Source organism: Myotis daubentonii, chromosome 18, assembly GCF_963259705.1.
Source record: "Myotis daubentonii chromosome 18, mMyoDau2.1, whole genome shotgun sequence".
In the NCBI taxonomy this organism is placed as follows: Eukaryota; Metazoa; Chordata; class Mammalia; order Chiroptera; family Vespertilionidae; genus Myotis; species Myotis daubentonii.
In genome coordinates, this window is record NC_081857.1 from 21951123 (window position 1) to 21966867 (window position 15745).

General features: G+C 38.4%; 1 protein-coding gene across 3 annotated transcripts in view; it reads right to left on the reverse strand.

The window, feature by feature from the left end:
• The window catches only part of SOAT1 (sterol O-acyltransferase 1), a 47810-nt gene that overhangs the window by 31655 nt on the left and 410 nt on the right, over nt 1–15745 (reverse strand). The window contains exons 1-2 of one of the 3 annotated variants that reach the window (XM_059674768.1): nt 7471–7491; nt 3380–3502 (exon numbers count right to left, since the gene is read on the reverse strand). In XM_059674768.1, the coding sequence (XP_059530751.1) occupies nt 3380–3494 (115 nt within the window). In that variant the 5' untranslated portion in view covers nt 3495–3502; nt 7471–7491. Of the gene's footprint in view, nt 1–3379; nt 3503–4289; nt 4417–7470; nt 7492–15745 lie in introns of those variants that run through there. The other 2 variants (XM_059674767.1, XM_059674766.1) reach the window with 2 other exon arrangements.

Genomic DNA, 15745 nt, shown 5'->3' on the forward strand with positions numbered 1-15745 from the left:
GGGGAGGAAGGGAATGTACCCTCAACCTATTCAGTAGATAAAGGCTCTATGTGGACTGGTCAGTTTTATGATTAGAGGCATATATTGGATGAAGGTGCAAGATTACAAAATAACTGGGGTGTGTTTTTTTTCTTTTTTTGCCAAGGGATTTTCAAAATATGTTACAAAAGCCTGAAAGACATATAAAATATGTTACAAAATATGTTCTTTATGTTCAGATATTTTATATACATATATATATATATATATATATATATATATATATATATATATATATATTCTGCCAGTAAGATGCATGTCTCTAACTTTAACCTGCATATGAATCGCCTGAGAATATTAAAATGAAATTTTATTCAGTAAATGTGAGGTGGGATGTTTCTAATAAGCTACCGGGTGGTGCAGATGTTCTGGGTCCTGGTTGGTGGGCAACACGGTCTGGCGTAGCATGGTGTCTTTTAAGTCCTTAAAACTCAAAGGCTACATTTTACCCACCTGCTTATTCCCCAAAGTGACCAAATATTTAAATAACTAGAGAAACACAATCTATTTTCAGATGAGCATTACTTAACATTAATCCAAGAAGGAGGTCATACTTAATTTACTAGTAAGCTTAAAAATTCAATTTTTAATATCTAAAACTTGGAATAGTTAAAACTTAATACACTAAACAATGAGGAGTACTGAAAATATGTAGAATTAGAGTAATTGAAACACATTTTTAAATTGGGACATAAAGAGAAAATTGTATCTGGTGATAGACATTTTCAATAAAAAGTAATTTTTCTGTCTCTAAGACAAACAAAACGGATTATCACCCAGTCCCTAAATCATGAAAGGGGAGTGTTTCTACCCAATGTTAGCTCAAATTTCCCATTTTATATCACACTAAAACTAGCCCATATGCAATATAAATATTTTGTAAGTAGCTAACTAAGAGTTCAGCAATCAATACACTTCATTATGCAAATGTAAGCTGAAACATTTTGGGGATCCAGCTGCTATTATTTACAATTAAATTTAAGTAAGAAAAGCAAAAGAATGTTTCTTTATTTAAGAAGTTCATGGTGCCAGACAACTTGTCTCAAAGTTTCACTTCTATTTGTTAACCAAACAAGCCTCAAACTTTCAAATCCATGTTGAAATGAAACCTATACAAATGTCATTGCAAAAATAAATAGCCTGCGGCAATAAAGGACATATAAGTTGGAGCTATCAATCTTAAGTATAAACCTTGACCGTAGCAAGTACTATGTCATGCTTATCTTGGTATGCATGTGCTAAACAGACTTGGATATAAGAATAAAACTTCCTAATCTCTCTATCTCTCCCAAGATTTATAGCCCGGTAGTGAACTAGGTTAGTTATCCTGGTTATTACTTTCAGGCTCATTACAACTATATTAAAAGAGTAATTAGTAGCACTTATTCATAAAAATCCAATTATGTTAATTGCAGAGGGAGGGTTTCTTATTCATTTAACTCAGAGCTCCATGACGACTGATCACTGCTGTAAGCCTCAGCTCCTAGCAGGGCACCAATCATTGGTAGGTTAGGTGGCTGAAGAAATGAATAAATGATTAGACTGAACCAATATGCTCAATTAATATTTGACAAAGGAGGCAAGAACATACAATGGAGTCAAGATAGTCTCTTCAGTAAATAGTGTTGGGAAAATTGGACAGATACATGCAAGAAAATGAAACTAGACCACCAACTTACACCATACACAAAAATAAACTCAAAATGGATAAAGGACTTAAATTTAAATGTAAGACGGGAAACCATAAAAATTCTAGAAGAATCCAAAGGCAACAAAATCTCAGACATATGCCGAAGCAATTTCTTCACTGATACAGCTCCTAGGGCACTTGAAACTAAAGAGAAAATGAACAAATGGGACTACATCAAAATAAAAAGCTTCTGCACAGCAAAAGAAACCATCAACAAAACAACAAGAAAGACCACTGCGTGGGAAAACATATTTACCAACGTCATATCTGATAAGGGCCTAATCTCCAAAATTTATAGGGAACTCATACAACTTAACAAAAGGAAGATAAACAATCCAATCAAAAAATGGGCAAAGGACCTAAATAGACACCTTTCAAAAGAGGACATTCAGAAAGCCAAGAGACATATGAAAACATGCTCAAAGTCATTAATCATCCGAGAGATGCAAATTAAAACAACAATGAGGTACCATCTCACACCTGTCAGACTGGCTATCATCAACAAATCAACAAACGACAAGTGCTGGAGAGGATGTGGAGAAAAAGGAACACTTGTGCACTGCTGGTGGGAATGCAGACTGGTGCACCCACTATGGAAGACAGTATGGAGTTTCCTCAAAAAACTAAAAATGGAACTCCCATTTGATCCTGTGATCCCACTTCTAGGAATATATCCCAAGAAACCAGAAACAACAATCAGAAAGGATATATGCACCCATATGTTCAAAGCAGCACAATTCACCATAGCTAGAATCTGGAAACAGCCTAAGTGCCCATCAGTAGATGAATGGATTAGAAAACTGTGGTACATCTACACGATGGAATACTATGCTGCTGTAAAAAAAGGAGGAACTCTTACCATTTGCAATTGCATGGATGGAACTGGAGAGCATTATGCTAAGTGAAATAAGCCAGTCAATGAAGGAAAAATACCACATGATCTCACTCATTTATGGATAATAAAGACCATTATAAACTTATGAACAAAAATAGATACAGAGGCAGAGCTGCCTGGAACAGACTGTCCAACTACAGGGGGAAGGCCGGGGAGAGTAGGGAGGCAGAAGGAGGGGGTAAGAGATCAACGGAAGGACTTATATGCATGCATATAAGCATAACCAATGGACATAAGACACTGGGGGGTAGCGGAGGCCAGGGGATTGTCAAGGGCGGGGGAAAAAAGGAGACATATGTAATACCCTTTGTAATACTTTAAGCAATATAAGCAATAAAACAATTAAAAAAAAAAGAAATGAATAAATGGATGAATGGTGTCTAAAACATAGTAGATACCCAAAAAATATTCAGTGAGTTAATTAAGAGCTTGTTTTCCTAATTTATCATTACATGAAACACTATGTAATTTAAATCCTACATTAAAGTATACATTGCAAACTCCATTTACATCAATAAAACTCACCTCTATGAGATGTGCCGTGTCACCATTAGTACCTAAGGTGGCTGTGACTGACAATTAAATTGGTGTTTCTTTACATTCTCAGTATAGTTTTCCCTTCTGCATCTTTGCAGTGCCTGTCAGCATATCCATTTGTATAATAAAGAGAGCTAAAGAGATGGCTTGGTGTTCTAGAACATGAATTTGCTCTCTTTCATTAATTCACCTCAAAAAAAAAAAATTAAAAGCCTCACCATTACTAGGTGTCTCTGGGGCCTGCTTTGCAGAGCTTCCCTGGTCTTCCTTTTCTTCAGGATCGTCATTGGACTTTGACAGCCTTTTTCTTAGAGACATCTCTTCGCCCACCATTGTGTTAGCTAGGAAAAAAGATGCAAAAAGTTTTGAACCAAGTATCTGGTTTAGGCAAATTTCACAATATCACGATATTCAGAGGTAAAAGAATGATATATACTCTCCCTTCTGTTTTACTCTGATCATGTTTAAGCATTTTCTGAGTATAAGATACTATAACAAATGTGAAGAAATTAGTCCTTATAAAGTAACTGACTGGTTTCAAAGGCTCTTATTTAACCAAGCCCTCATTCTTAAAGAACATTTTAATTGAACAAACAAGGCATAAGCATATGAAAAATCAAGAATTCAATAATAAAAGGTAAGTACAAAGATGCCGCAAGGTAGAGTACGATGAACAGTCAAGTCAATGGAGAAAACAATAATATCTGAAGGTCAGAGACAGAAGAGAGCATTAAAAGATGTAACGGTTTCACAGAATAGTAAGTATCTGGACGTAGTCTTGAAGGAGGAGAACAGGGCACTCATGGGTAAGAAAGGGTTAAAACAAGGAGCCCTGTTCAAGAGATCACAGCAGACCACTTTACAAGAGGACAAGAAACAAGCTTTTGTTGAGTATCTACAAAGTGCAAGGACTATATGTGCTTTCCATTTTCCCATCTAATCTTCATAATAACTCTGCAAAACAGATGGTGTTACTCCTGGTTTCCATATGAGAAAAAAATAAGGCTCAAAGTAGTTACTGTCAATACCTTCCACCCCCACACCAGTTGCACAAGTTGGGTTTGTTAGGAACACACACCATGGGAAACTGTGGGGTGACTCAGTAAGGGGGTATTAGAACTGACTTACTTAGGATTTGGAACTTGGCTAGGTGATTTTGGGTGAGAGTACAAAGAAGCAGAGGGTCACTGTTCCTTGGGGATGTCAGAAAGCCGAGACAATGCTAGGACTGGGTTTCTCAACACATCTCCATAGGAAGGCTCCAAGGAAGGAAGATAAAGCTGGAACTGATAAAGCAGAAACCCTAACCGATGTCTGTCTGGGGAGGAGGACGCTGGAAATGTTGTGACTTGGACAATGACCATGTTTTGTTTGTGTTCAGACATGATGATAGCATGGACATTTTTTGTCTTGACCCATCATGGTCACAGAACGGCCTTTTCTGATGCTGACGGTCAATGAAATTGTTTTCGACGGAACACCAAGAACCAGCTCTAAGCGCCGGGCTAGCTAGCAGCATCACCGAGGCCTAGCTGACAGCCCCGTGCAGCTCTTGGGTGCCGAGGGCTGCTTTCCTCCTTCTCATTACAGTAACCTGTGGAGACCAAACAGCTAATGACAGGGTCAGATGTGAATCCGGGTCCAATCCAAAAAACACTATTTCAATTTTTTTAAAGTTGATAAAAGAGAAATATGACGAGAGGACAGACTAGAAAAGAGAGCTGGAATCAAATTGTAAAGGCCTAAGAAATTAGGATTTTTTTTTTCTTTCTGTTAGGCAGTGGTGAGCCATTTTAAGCACTGGAAAATATGATCAAAGTCAAATTTTGACAGATCAATGTCAAGACATAATAAGGCTTACTCCAAAGCAGTGTTTATTATCTATTACATTTTCATTAATCTGAAGCAAAAAGAAAAATAATGAAGTACTCACTACATTAGTTTTAAAGCTACATATTTTTAAATTCTAAGATTACCATCTTTCTAAACTTTTAGGTTAAAATGTTCTTTTCTGTATGAAATGTAGTACCTGGGAGTTTGATTATTTTCTTAAATATCACTGCTTGCCAAAGTAAAGATCTGACAAATGTAGATCAGTCCCCTTCCAGTATTTTCTGAAACTGAACAAATGAAACTATTATGGAAAGGTAGGTGGATGTGTCACGTAGAAATTTTAGGAGGCCAATGAGATCTCACTGAGAGGAACCTAGGAAAGAGGTCGTCGGGGCAACTGACACATCTGAAAGTCACCTGTGTCACAGTGACAGAGGAAGCCGGAAGAGCTTCTAGTTCTCCAACAGAAAAGATCAGAGAGGTGAGAACAGACCACTAAACTCTGAAAGATGTCCAACACATCTTGAAGTAACACATCAAGTAGAAAAGAAATCAGGGAAGGAAACCATAGAGAGTGAGAAATGAGAAAAGAACCCAAATGTGTAAAAAAGGAATTACACAGGGGATAAAGTGGATTAAAAACAGACTCCACTTGTGAGTGCTTATGTGCTTTACTATTCATGTATGATGTATTTTCATTTCAATATAATCTTTAAAGTAGTTACTATTACTTTATTCCTCAAATGTCCTTGGTCACCATGTCTTCTGTTACCCTCTTTCCTGTCTCTAGAAAGCCCATTCTCCTCTGCCTTTCTCTATCTAGCTAACCCTACACGCCCTTAAAGGTAAGAGTCCCAGACGCAGCAGCAGGAACAGCAGTAGTAACAACAACTGCAGCTTTGACTTAGTGAGCAGCTATTATGCACCTACCATGTGCTGCTGAGTCCTTTCCATTTTCTTATCAAATCTTTACAAAGTTAGAAAGTAGGTATTATCTTCATTTTACAGATGAGAAAAATATTGTTAAGGAAGTGATTTAATTTGCCCTAAATCATATGATTCTCTGACAGCAGAACTGGGATTCAAAACCAGAACTACCGGATTCCACAGCCTGTCCTGTAATCGCCAGACCTGTGTCCTCTGCTAAGGTTCCTTTGACCACCACCAGTCATCTCACTGTGACTAAGACCTTACTACTGTGCTCAGAGAGCAATGCTGTCTCCCTCTTACACTAGCGTAAGCTCTTCCAAGACAGGGATTACATGGTATTTACTCTTTGAACCCCCCAAATCTAGTGGGGAGTCCCTGGAGCATGGCAGGCATGCATTATACAGAAAGTGGATGTATCAGTTATACCACAACCCCTTATCCTAAGTAAAAGGATACAATGCTCTAAGAGAATCAAGAGCAAAATATATGCTAGAAGGAAGCCAGTAAGCATCATCTTTACTGTTAACACCTTTACACATCCTATTCCAAAATAAGATCTCCAACTGCTCTTAATTTGGGGGGGTGGAGGGCCCCTGGGACTCTTAAAGGTATGCAAAAACTACTTCAAATATTTCAATAATGAAAAAAAAATTATACATTTGTCACATAAACAATACAGGCTAACAAAAACAATGTCACTTTGCTTTCAGCTGACACTATCAACTCAGTGAGAAATCAGTTCTCATGTTGATTAAAAGCACTTATTAAGAGGTGAAAGAAATACTTAATAAACAAAGTTTGATAAATAAATGATGTCTAATAGACCAAAAAAAAAAAAAGTTAAGCCTGGATACCCTGTAGAAAAAGACCGTTGTCGTGAAATTAGGAACCATCATCCTCATCTAAAGAACAAAGTCTTACATCAAAAGCTAAAACACCATCACACTGCCATAATTTCATCTACTTATTTTAGAAGTGAGCCAAAGAAGAAAATGCTAACTTCACAACAAAACCTTTTTATCAGAGTCTATACTAATGCCGTTGGCCTCAAATTCCTCTATTAGCAGGAAGTGAGAACTGTAACAGTGGAAAAACACAGGATTTGGTATCAGAATACGGTAGTTTACACCTTTGCTTCATTTTATCATTACGTGCTTGGGTAAATCTTCCAACCTCTCTCAATATGTTTCTTCATCTAGAAAATTAATATAAATGCTACTACAGTTTATCATCATAAAAAAGTATGATAATATGCACTAAAGTGCCAACATTTTATTAACAACCAAGTGAAAAGAATTAAGTAATCTGATATCTACACACGTACCTCCTGTATGCTAAATGACACAGTCAAACATTAAGCCATGTCATTCTCAAATTCAACTTGTTTGCTTTATGATGTACTAGATGAGGGTAAATAAAGTGCCATAATCACATACTTCCTCAAGTGCAGCTCAAAGATCATGTGGTTTTCAAGGTAATATTAACATTTTATTATTGTCATACATACAGATGTTAGGAAGGATAACTATTACTTAAAATGGCTAACCTCAATTCTGACCAAATCCTTCGATCACGTAGATGGTAAAAGTATGAGATGATGTCTAAATCGAGTTCCTCCTGCCATGCATGTCAGCTAACAGTATATAGCGTTTACAGCAAAAAATGGAGGCAAATTATAGTAATGCTCAGCTCAATTGTTCCTTCTCCAGACAGATGGATCATTTTGGCCTCTGTATGGAGAGCAGACCACAATGAGATCAGGAGTGCAAGCAAAGGGCCAGTGAGCAGACACTGCATTCACCCAGGTGAGGGATGAAAGAGAGAACCACTCATCTAAAATAGAACTGAATGATCCCTTACCAATCTAGACAGTTGCTAGGCAAACAACTTGAGCTGTTGAAAAGTCAAAAATTCAAACTGTAGTTAATGCTACATGGTTTCTAAGTGCTAAGATGGACCACTGATCCTATGTGAGGTGTACCATAGTGTTTTCTTGCCCTCCCATTAACACAGCACCTGGAAGGGGAGTTATCCTCCTTGTGTCCTATCATCTCCAGGTCCCCTTTCTCCTCCCCAGGTCAGCCAGATTATCACAACTGATACCTCTCCTGTTGCAAGTATGTGCTGTCTTCCTGATCACTCCCCTCATTCACTGAGGTGAACACCTCACTCACTCCCCATCCTCTCACTAATTCTTCCACACTTCATCACCCACGTACACAGATCCTTCCAATACCCTGTCTTTCAATCTCAACTTCTTCTTTTCTCCAACAAGCTGTTCCTATGTCCCAGTTACACCTTCCCCTAGAACAGGGGTGGGCAAACTTTTTGACTCGAGGGCCACAATGGGTTCTTAAACTGGACCGGAGGGCCGGAACAAAAGCATGGATGGAGTGTTTGTGTGAACTAATATAAATTCAAAGTAAACATCATTACATAAAAGGGTACGGTCTTTTTTTTTTTTTAGTTTTATTCATTTCAAACGGGCCAGATCTGGCCCGCGGGCCGTAGTTTGCCCACGGCTGCCCTAGAACTTCCTGTCACCAATAACTGCTCCATGTCCATAATTCTGATTTCCAGCATCTAACCCTCTGAACACCACCAGTTCACTTAATCTGATACCTCCACACCAACTCTTTAATTCCCTTCTCCACATACCAGCCCACATTTCTCTGAGCTCCAGGCTCATATCCAAAGGCCTATTTCAAGTAGATGTCTCTCATAGGCATCACATAACATGATCAAAACTGAATTACTGATATTCCCTCCAATTCCATTCTTCTTACTGCTTTCCCCATCTCAGTTAATGGGACTAACAGTGAATCTTTGCCCGGATTTAAAAAACAACAACACTAGGAAGTGATCCTTGATTCTTTAATCTCCCTTAGCCAATCCAACAGCAAGTCCAATTTACTCTGCCTTCAAAATATATACCCAATTCTAATCTTTCCTCACCATATACACCACTTCACCACAGTCTAAGCCACTGTCACCTCTCACTATAGTAACCTCCTACTGGACTCTCTTCAATTTCTCCCCTCTGTACAATTTTTTAACGTAACACCCGACTAATCCTTTTTAAAGATGTCAGAGCAAGTCACTCCCCTGCTCCAAATCCTTCCAACATTGGATGTTATTTTAAGTCCTCATCATTTTCTAGTAACTCCTCCGTGATCTGCCACTCACCACCTACCCTCTCCCTCCAGCGCCCTCAACCTCCTACTACAATTCTCTCACTTGCTCTACTCTAGTTACTTTGGCCTTTTGCTGTTTCTTGAGCAAGCCAAGCTCATTCCCACAGCTGTCCTCGAGGCTTTCTCCTTCGCTTCATTCAAATTCTCTGCTCAAATGCCCCTCAACTAAAATAAACACTCTCACACCCTGTTACTCTTATTCGTTACCTTGCTTTTTCTTCAAAGCACTTACTACCCAATACATTATAGCACTTATTATCTATCTACCCCACAAGGCTATAATTATAATCCCCATGAAAAGTAGAATTCTGTCTAGTTCACCATTTTACCCAAGTATCTAGAACTACACCTGGAATATACCTACTCATTTGTTGAGTGAATTAATAAATGGATACCAAGCATTTTCATATACATTAAGAAAATAAAACAATTGTGCTTCATATGTCCATGAAACAATCAGTAATAGGCTAGTAAAACAGTTGGAATTGATGTTCACTTTTATTTCTAACTTTACCCATTAATATCAAATGGTAAATATAATGACGTTATATAACTAGGTCAATGAGGGTATTTACCTAGTTTGGGATTTAAGTTGTAAGTATATACATAAAAACGATCTGTTCTAGAACTTAAGACTATTCATCAACATTTGCCATTCAGGACCCAATTCTAAGCTTAGGTTACCTAAGAGACTCTGAAAAACAATTTGCTGGCAAATGCCATACTCTTTACTCCATTGGAAACCACTCAAACTTGAGCGACTGTTCTCCTGAAACAATTCAAATTAGAATAAACATGATCAGAATTGTTAGTAAGTTCTCTTAATGGGTACTTACTATTTTCTTCACTCTTTGATAAGAACTTTGTGGCCCTAGCCGGTTTGGCTCAGAGGATAGAGCGTCAGCCTGCAGACTCAAGGGTCCCAGGTTCGATTCTGGTCAAGGGCATGTACCTTGGTTGCGGGCACATCCCCAGTAGGGGGCGTGCAAGAGGTAGCTGATCGATGTTTCTCTCTTATCCATGTTTCTGGCTCTCTATCCCTCTCCCCTCCTCTCTAAAAAATCAATAAATATACTTAAAAAAAAAAAGAACTTTGTGTACATTATCTCCTTTACTGCTAACAATAACCATATGTTGGGGTAAATCCTGTCCCCATTTTCAAACAGAAAAAAAAGTAGTGACTGCCAGAGCATAATTATAAATGACAGTAAAGAAAGAAAACTTTGAAAGTATGACTCAACATTAAAAAAAGAGAACAAGTAGAAGTTTTATGTTTTGTTTTCAGTGTGATCAAAGGAGTTATGTTTCTTATGCATCCCCTCATACATCATTGTATCAAAGCAGACCTTAGCTGAAGTTCATGCTTCAGTGACCTTGGCACATCTTTAAAAGGCTATGTTTAAAAATAGAAGGCAAGGCAATTTAGACTAAAAATCTTTCTTAAGTTCTGACACTTAAAAGATATGTGCCAATCAATTATCTGAAAATAAAATTCATGTATATTCAGCACCTCTTTCTACAATGATGTTAGCAAACAAGTCCTCATAGAGGAAGTAGCATTCATTCGAGCCAGAGTTCAAAAGAAGAACTAGAAGTTTGCTAGGCATCAAAACAGGATGGGAAGAGAGCACACTATGAAAAACATGAGCAAGTTCAGACCTTGTTCATGTTTTTAATGGCCTTGACATTCTTTAAAAGGCTGTGATAGTTTAAACATAGAAGGCAAGGCAATTTGCTTAAAAATGTTTTTCAAACATTATTTCAAACATTTTATTGAGGTGTGTGCCGAGCCCTAGGATATGCAGATTACCACAAAAGTCTGTACCAGTGGTCGGCAAACTCATTAGTCAACAGAGCCAAATATCAACAGCACAACGATTGAAATTTCTTGAGAGCCAAATTTTTTAAACTTAAACTATATAGGTAGGTACATTGTTATTAACTTAATTAGGGTACTCCTAAGGCTTAGGAAGAGCCACACTCAAGGGGCCAAAGAGCCACATGTGGCTCGCGAGCCACAGTTTGCCGACCACAGGTCTGTACCCTCCAGAAGTGAAAATCCAGCGGGCAAAAGTCATTAAAATGTCATCATAACACCTTATGGTGTTACAGAACAGTAGTTGAAATATCCTATAGTATGAAGGGAGTTCAGCCTGGTGGCCAACTGATCTTTGGGGCAATTAGAAAAGGTTTCCTGAAGAAAGTAAAATTTAGTTTAAATCTTAAAGGAAGAGAAGGAATAAAGCTGAGCACAGAGCAAGCAGACGGGCAAAAGTCAAAGTCAAAGGCCTTCACGACGCCATTCCAAGGAGTCTGGAACTTGGAGCACAAACAAGGAGCTGATAGTTTTTTAAATAACAGGGTGACTTGACATTTGTCTTTTAGTAAGATAACTCATGTGACAATATGACAGATGTACTATGAAAGAAGATTATTGACAGGGAGAACAGAGCTCACACAAAAAATGATAAAGGTCTGAAGTAAGGATCAAATGACATGAGTTTACTAAGTGAACAAACGAAGAAAGAAGAGATAAGGGAGATAAATTTACAAACATTAGTCTGAGGCATCTATGAGATATTCAGATGGCTATATCCAGAAGGCAGTTGTAAATCTAGATCCCAAGTGAGTTTTCTAACGCAGCAACTTTAGAAGAGAAAGGAGTAGACAAGTTTAATATGATGTGAGTGTGGGTCAGCCAAATGCTGATGACTAACAGGTAGATGAATACACAAGTTCAGACTGAAGATGGAAATCTGGGATTCAACAGTATACACAGGCAGCAGCTAAGGCCAAGACACAGGAAGGAGATTGCCCAGGGACACCATAAGTCAAGAGGTTACCTAGGAAATAATAAAGCTAATATTAACTTTACACTATGATTCATTTCTATGCAGGTAGGCAGGTACTAATATCCCATTTTACAGGTGGTTAAGTCATTTCCCCAATATCATAAGGGAATTAAGGAACACTAAAAAAGCAAGACTAGGAGAAATTTGAGGAGAACCAGGAGCAAGTAATGTTCAAAATCAAGTTAGACGATTCAAGAGGTAATCTATGGCCAATTATCAAGGAGAATTTAAGTAGAACCAAAAAATGGAGGCCTCAACCAGGTAACTCAGTTGGTTACAGCATCGTCCCAATACTCTCAGGTTGCAGGTTCAATCTCTGGTCAGAGCACATACAAGAAGCAACCAATAAATACATAAATAAATGTAACAACAAATCCAAGTTTCTCTCTCTCTCCCTCCCTCCCTCCTTTCCTCTCTCTAAAATCAGCAAATATTTTAAATGAAGAAAAAAAAGGATAGTGATATTTCACAATTTGGGGACATTAGTAGCTATGATTTACTTCTAGTTAGTTTCAGGAAGGACAAAGAAATGTATTGGACTGGGTTGCAAAATGAGCTGAGGAAGTGAAAACAATGATCATAAGACTAGTCTTGCAAGAGGTCCAGCAATGAAGACACCAAGCATTAATTTTTACTAAGTCAGTAACACTTACTGTGCTTGATGCCAGGTTAAGTACATCACATATCTCATTTCACATTTCCATTTTAAAAGACACAAAAGATTTGGAAATGCTATGAAACTTGTTCAAAGTCACATAGCCAGTAAGTAGCAGTGGAAACATTTATACCCAAGATGACATAAAGCTGACTAGATAACTATTTTAAAATACAACACACTGATTAAACAATTATTTCTTAAGAATCTAATCTATGCGTTGGTTTTGTAATATTCAGTTTGATAGCATCTAATTTGGCCTCATAAAGTGTTAATAATCTGCTGTTGATTCCACTTAATGTATTTTTCATTTCAGTTATTGTATTCATTTCTGATTGTCTTTTTTTTAAAAAAAAAATTTTTAAGTATTAAAATTCAGCTGAGTAAATCTGAAGATCTAATTGTTTTTATTAAGCGGTTCAATTGGACAGCGTCCCATTAGCAACTAGAAGGGTGCTCTGATAAGTTGTACAAAATGAAAGGTTTTTATAGGCAGGAAGAGGGTAGTACTAAGAAGTTAAGGGTGGACTATTTCAGGCAAGGACACCTTCCCGTAGGGAAAGGCAGGGGTCTTATCAGGTAGATTATGTTTCTGGGAGAGATCAAAACTGCAATCAGACCAGGTATTAAATCTAGATTTGGGAGCATGAGCTTTCAGCAAAAACGATGCTCTATTGGGCCCATGGTTTCCTTTTTAACAAAAGCAAAACAAAAAGAACTGATTTGAGAAACAAATGAACCCGGTTAAAAGCAGTATCAACTTTAGCCTGCCTAGAGTGTTCCTATTAATAAAGCTTGCAAAATAAATCTATAAAACAAATAAATATTGAGCACCTACTCTCAGTGAAGAACTTTGCTGTAGCACACCTAGGTTCAGTGGGGGATGGGAGGTATGGTGGAGAGGAGAAACAATTGCAGATAAATTTACAATCCAAAACATGAAATTTCTTCCTCTTCCTTCTAAACACAATCCCACAATAGTTACGTATCAAAGAATTAGGTCATTAAGTCAATTAGCAAAACTAAAGAACACAGACAGGTTTTCCGAACATCTGTATGGTCACCATATTTACTAATCTTACCTGATAAATTCCAAAATTAATGTATTAAAAGCATTTCCCACTTCCTTCCCAAAGGAAACAGGCACTCTTCCCCATTTAATTATTTCCTATTCAAAAGTTCATTCCCCTGTCCTCCAACTCATTAACTCTTTGTGCCAGGTCAGAGCAGCGGTTCTCAACCTGTGGGTCGCGACCCCTTTGGGGGTCAAACGACCCTTTCACAGGGGTCGCCTAAGACCATCGGAAAACACATATATAATTCCATATTGTTTTTGTGATTAATCACTATGCTTTAATTATGTTCAATTTGTAACAATGAAATTGGGGGTCACCACAACATGAGGAAGTGTATTAAAGGGTCGCGGCATTAGGAAGGTTGAGAACCACTGCTCTACAGAATGAAGCCATAAATAAGATGGGGACTAGTTAGCGCTCATGAAATTTACCTGCTAGTAGAGGAAACAAAGCATCTAAGTCAGCGGTCCTCAACCTGTGGGTCGCGAACAACATGAGGAACTGTATTAAAGGGTCGCGGCATTAGGAAGGTTGAGAACCACTGATCTAAGTAACTAATGCAGCTTGCTACAATGATTAACTGCAGCTAAGGAAAACAGAATGCTGGGAGAACTTCACCAGGACAGGACCGGTTCCCTGTAGTGATATTTGGGCTGATAATGAAGGATACATAGGAGTTGGAGGAAGGGAGAGAATAGCGCCTAAGAGGTGGAGATCTTAAGGAGAAAGAGGCTTTCTTAGAACAAAAATAAAACCCTGCCGAAACCGGTTTGGCTCAGTGGATAGAGCGTCGGCCTGCGGACTGAAAGGTCCCGGGTTCGATTCCGGTCAAGGGCATGTACCTGGGTTGCGGGCATATCCCCAGTAGGGGGTGTGCAGGAGGCAGCTGATCGATGTTTCTCTCTCATCGATGTTTCTGGCTCTCTATCTCTCTCCCTTCCTCTCTGTAAAAAATCAATAAAATATATTTAAAAAAAATAAAAAAAATAAAACCCGTGTGGCTGGGGACCAGAGATCCAAAAGAAAAGTGGGCCCAAATCAACTGGAGACAGGAAGAGTGGCGGCAGTAATTTGGTCTTTATGCTGATGAGAAGTAGGAAGTCTTTGAGAGTTCTACGTGTGAGATGCATTGAGACACATGTATTTTTAAAGATTACTTTCTTTATTAGGTGATTACTCTTGAATGTCTCAAAGCTCCTTCCAAAATCCATCCTCATGTCTAAACAACACACAAATTTCCCTAACAAGTCTTTCATCCATCCGTCTAAATTATAGCAAGGGGGGAGTGGGGGGGAGAAGTTGAAGTTTAATTCTATGTCAAGAGAAAGGCTAGTATTCTGAAAAATAAAAAAGTAGTTTAAACGGATGGCAGCCCCTTAATTATTAAGAAGTGGCCAATCAGCTTAATCTACATAAACACAGAGACTATAGAGTTTATAGTTGTTTCTTCCTTACAAATAACTTCTAAACATACATGTCACCTAAGCTGCGTGGCTATTAGCATTTAAGAGAGCAACGGAAACTTAATTACATCATAATATTTAAGACTAAATTACGAGCTTAATTAAAGCCTTTGGTGCCAAGGCAAGCAAATTTAGATGTATTGAAGTGTCAATCATCCCTTCGCACATGTGTTTTGTTTTGGACTCCCCCCTCCCCCCCCCTTAATCAATTAGAAGCCGACTTCCTGAGTGCATTTTTGGTTTAAGGAATAAAATGTCTTCTAAGTGCCGAAACCGGTTTGGCTCAGTGGATAGAGCGTCGGCCTGCGGACTGAGGGGTCCCGGGTTCGATTCCGGTCAAGGGCATGTACCTGGGTTGCGGGCACATCCCCAGTGGGGAGTGTGCAGGAGGCAGCTGGTCGATGTTTCTCTCTCATCGATGTTTCTAGCTCTCTATCTTTCTCCCTTCCTCTCTGTAAAAAAATCAATAAAATATATTTTAAAAAAAATGTCTTCTAAGTCATAACTTTCTTCACTACCGACTTGCGAGATGCCACAGCATGTGTGGGACACCAAAGCCATCTCCAACGCTGCCAGCCAGC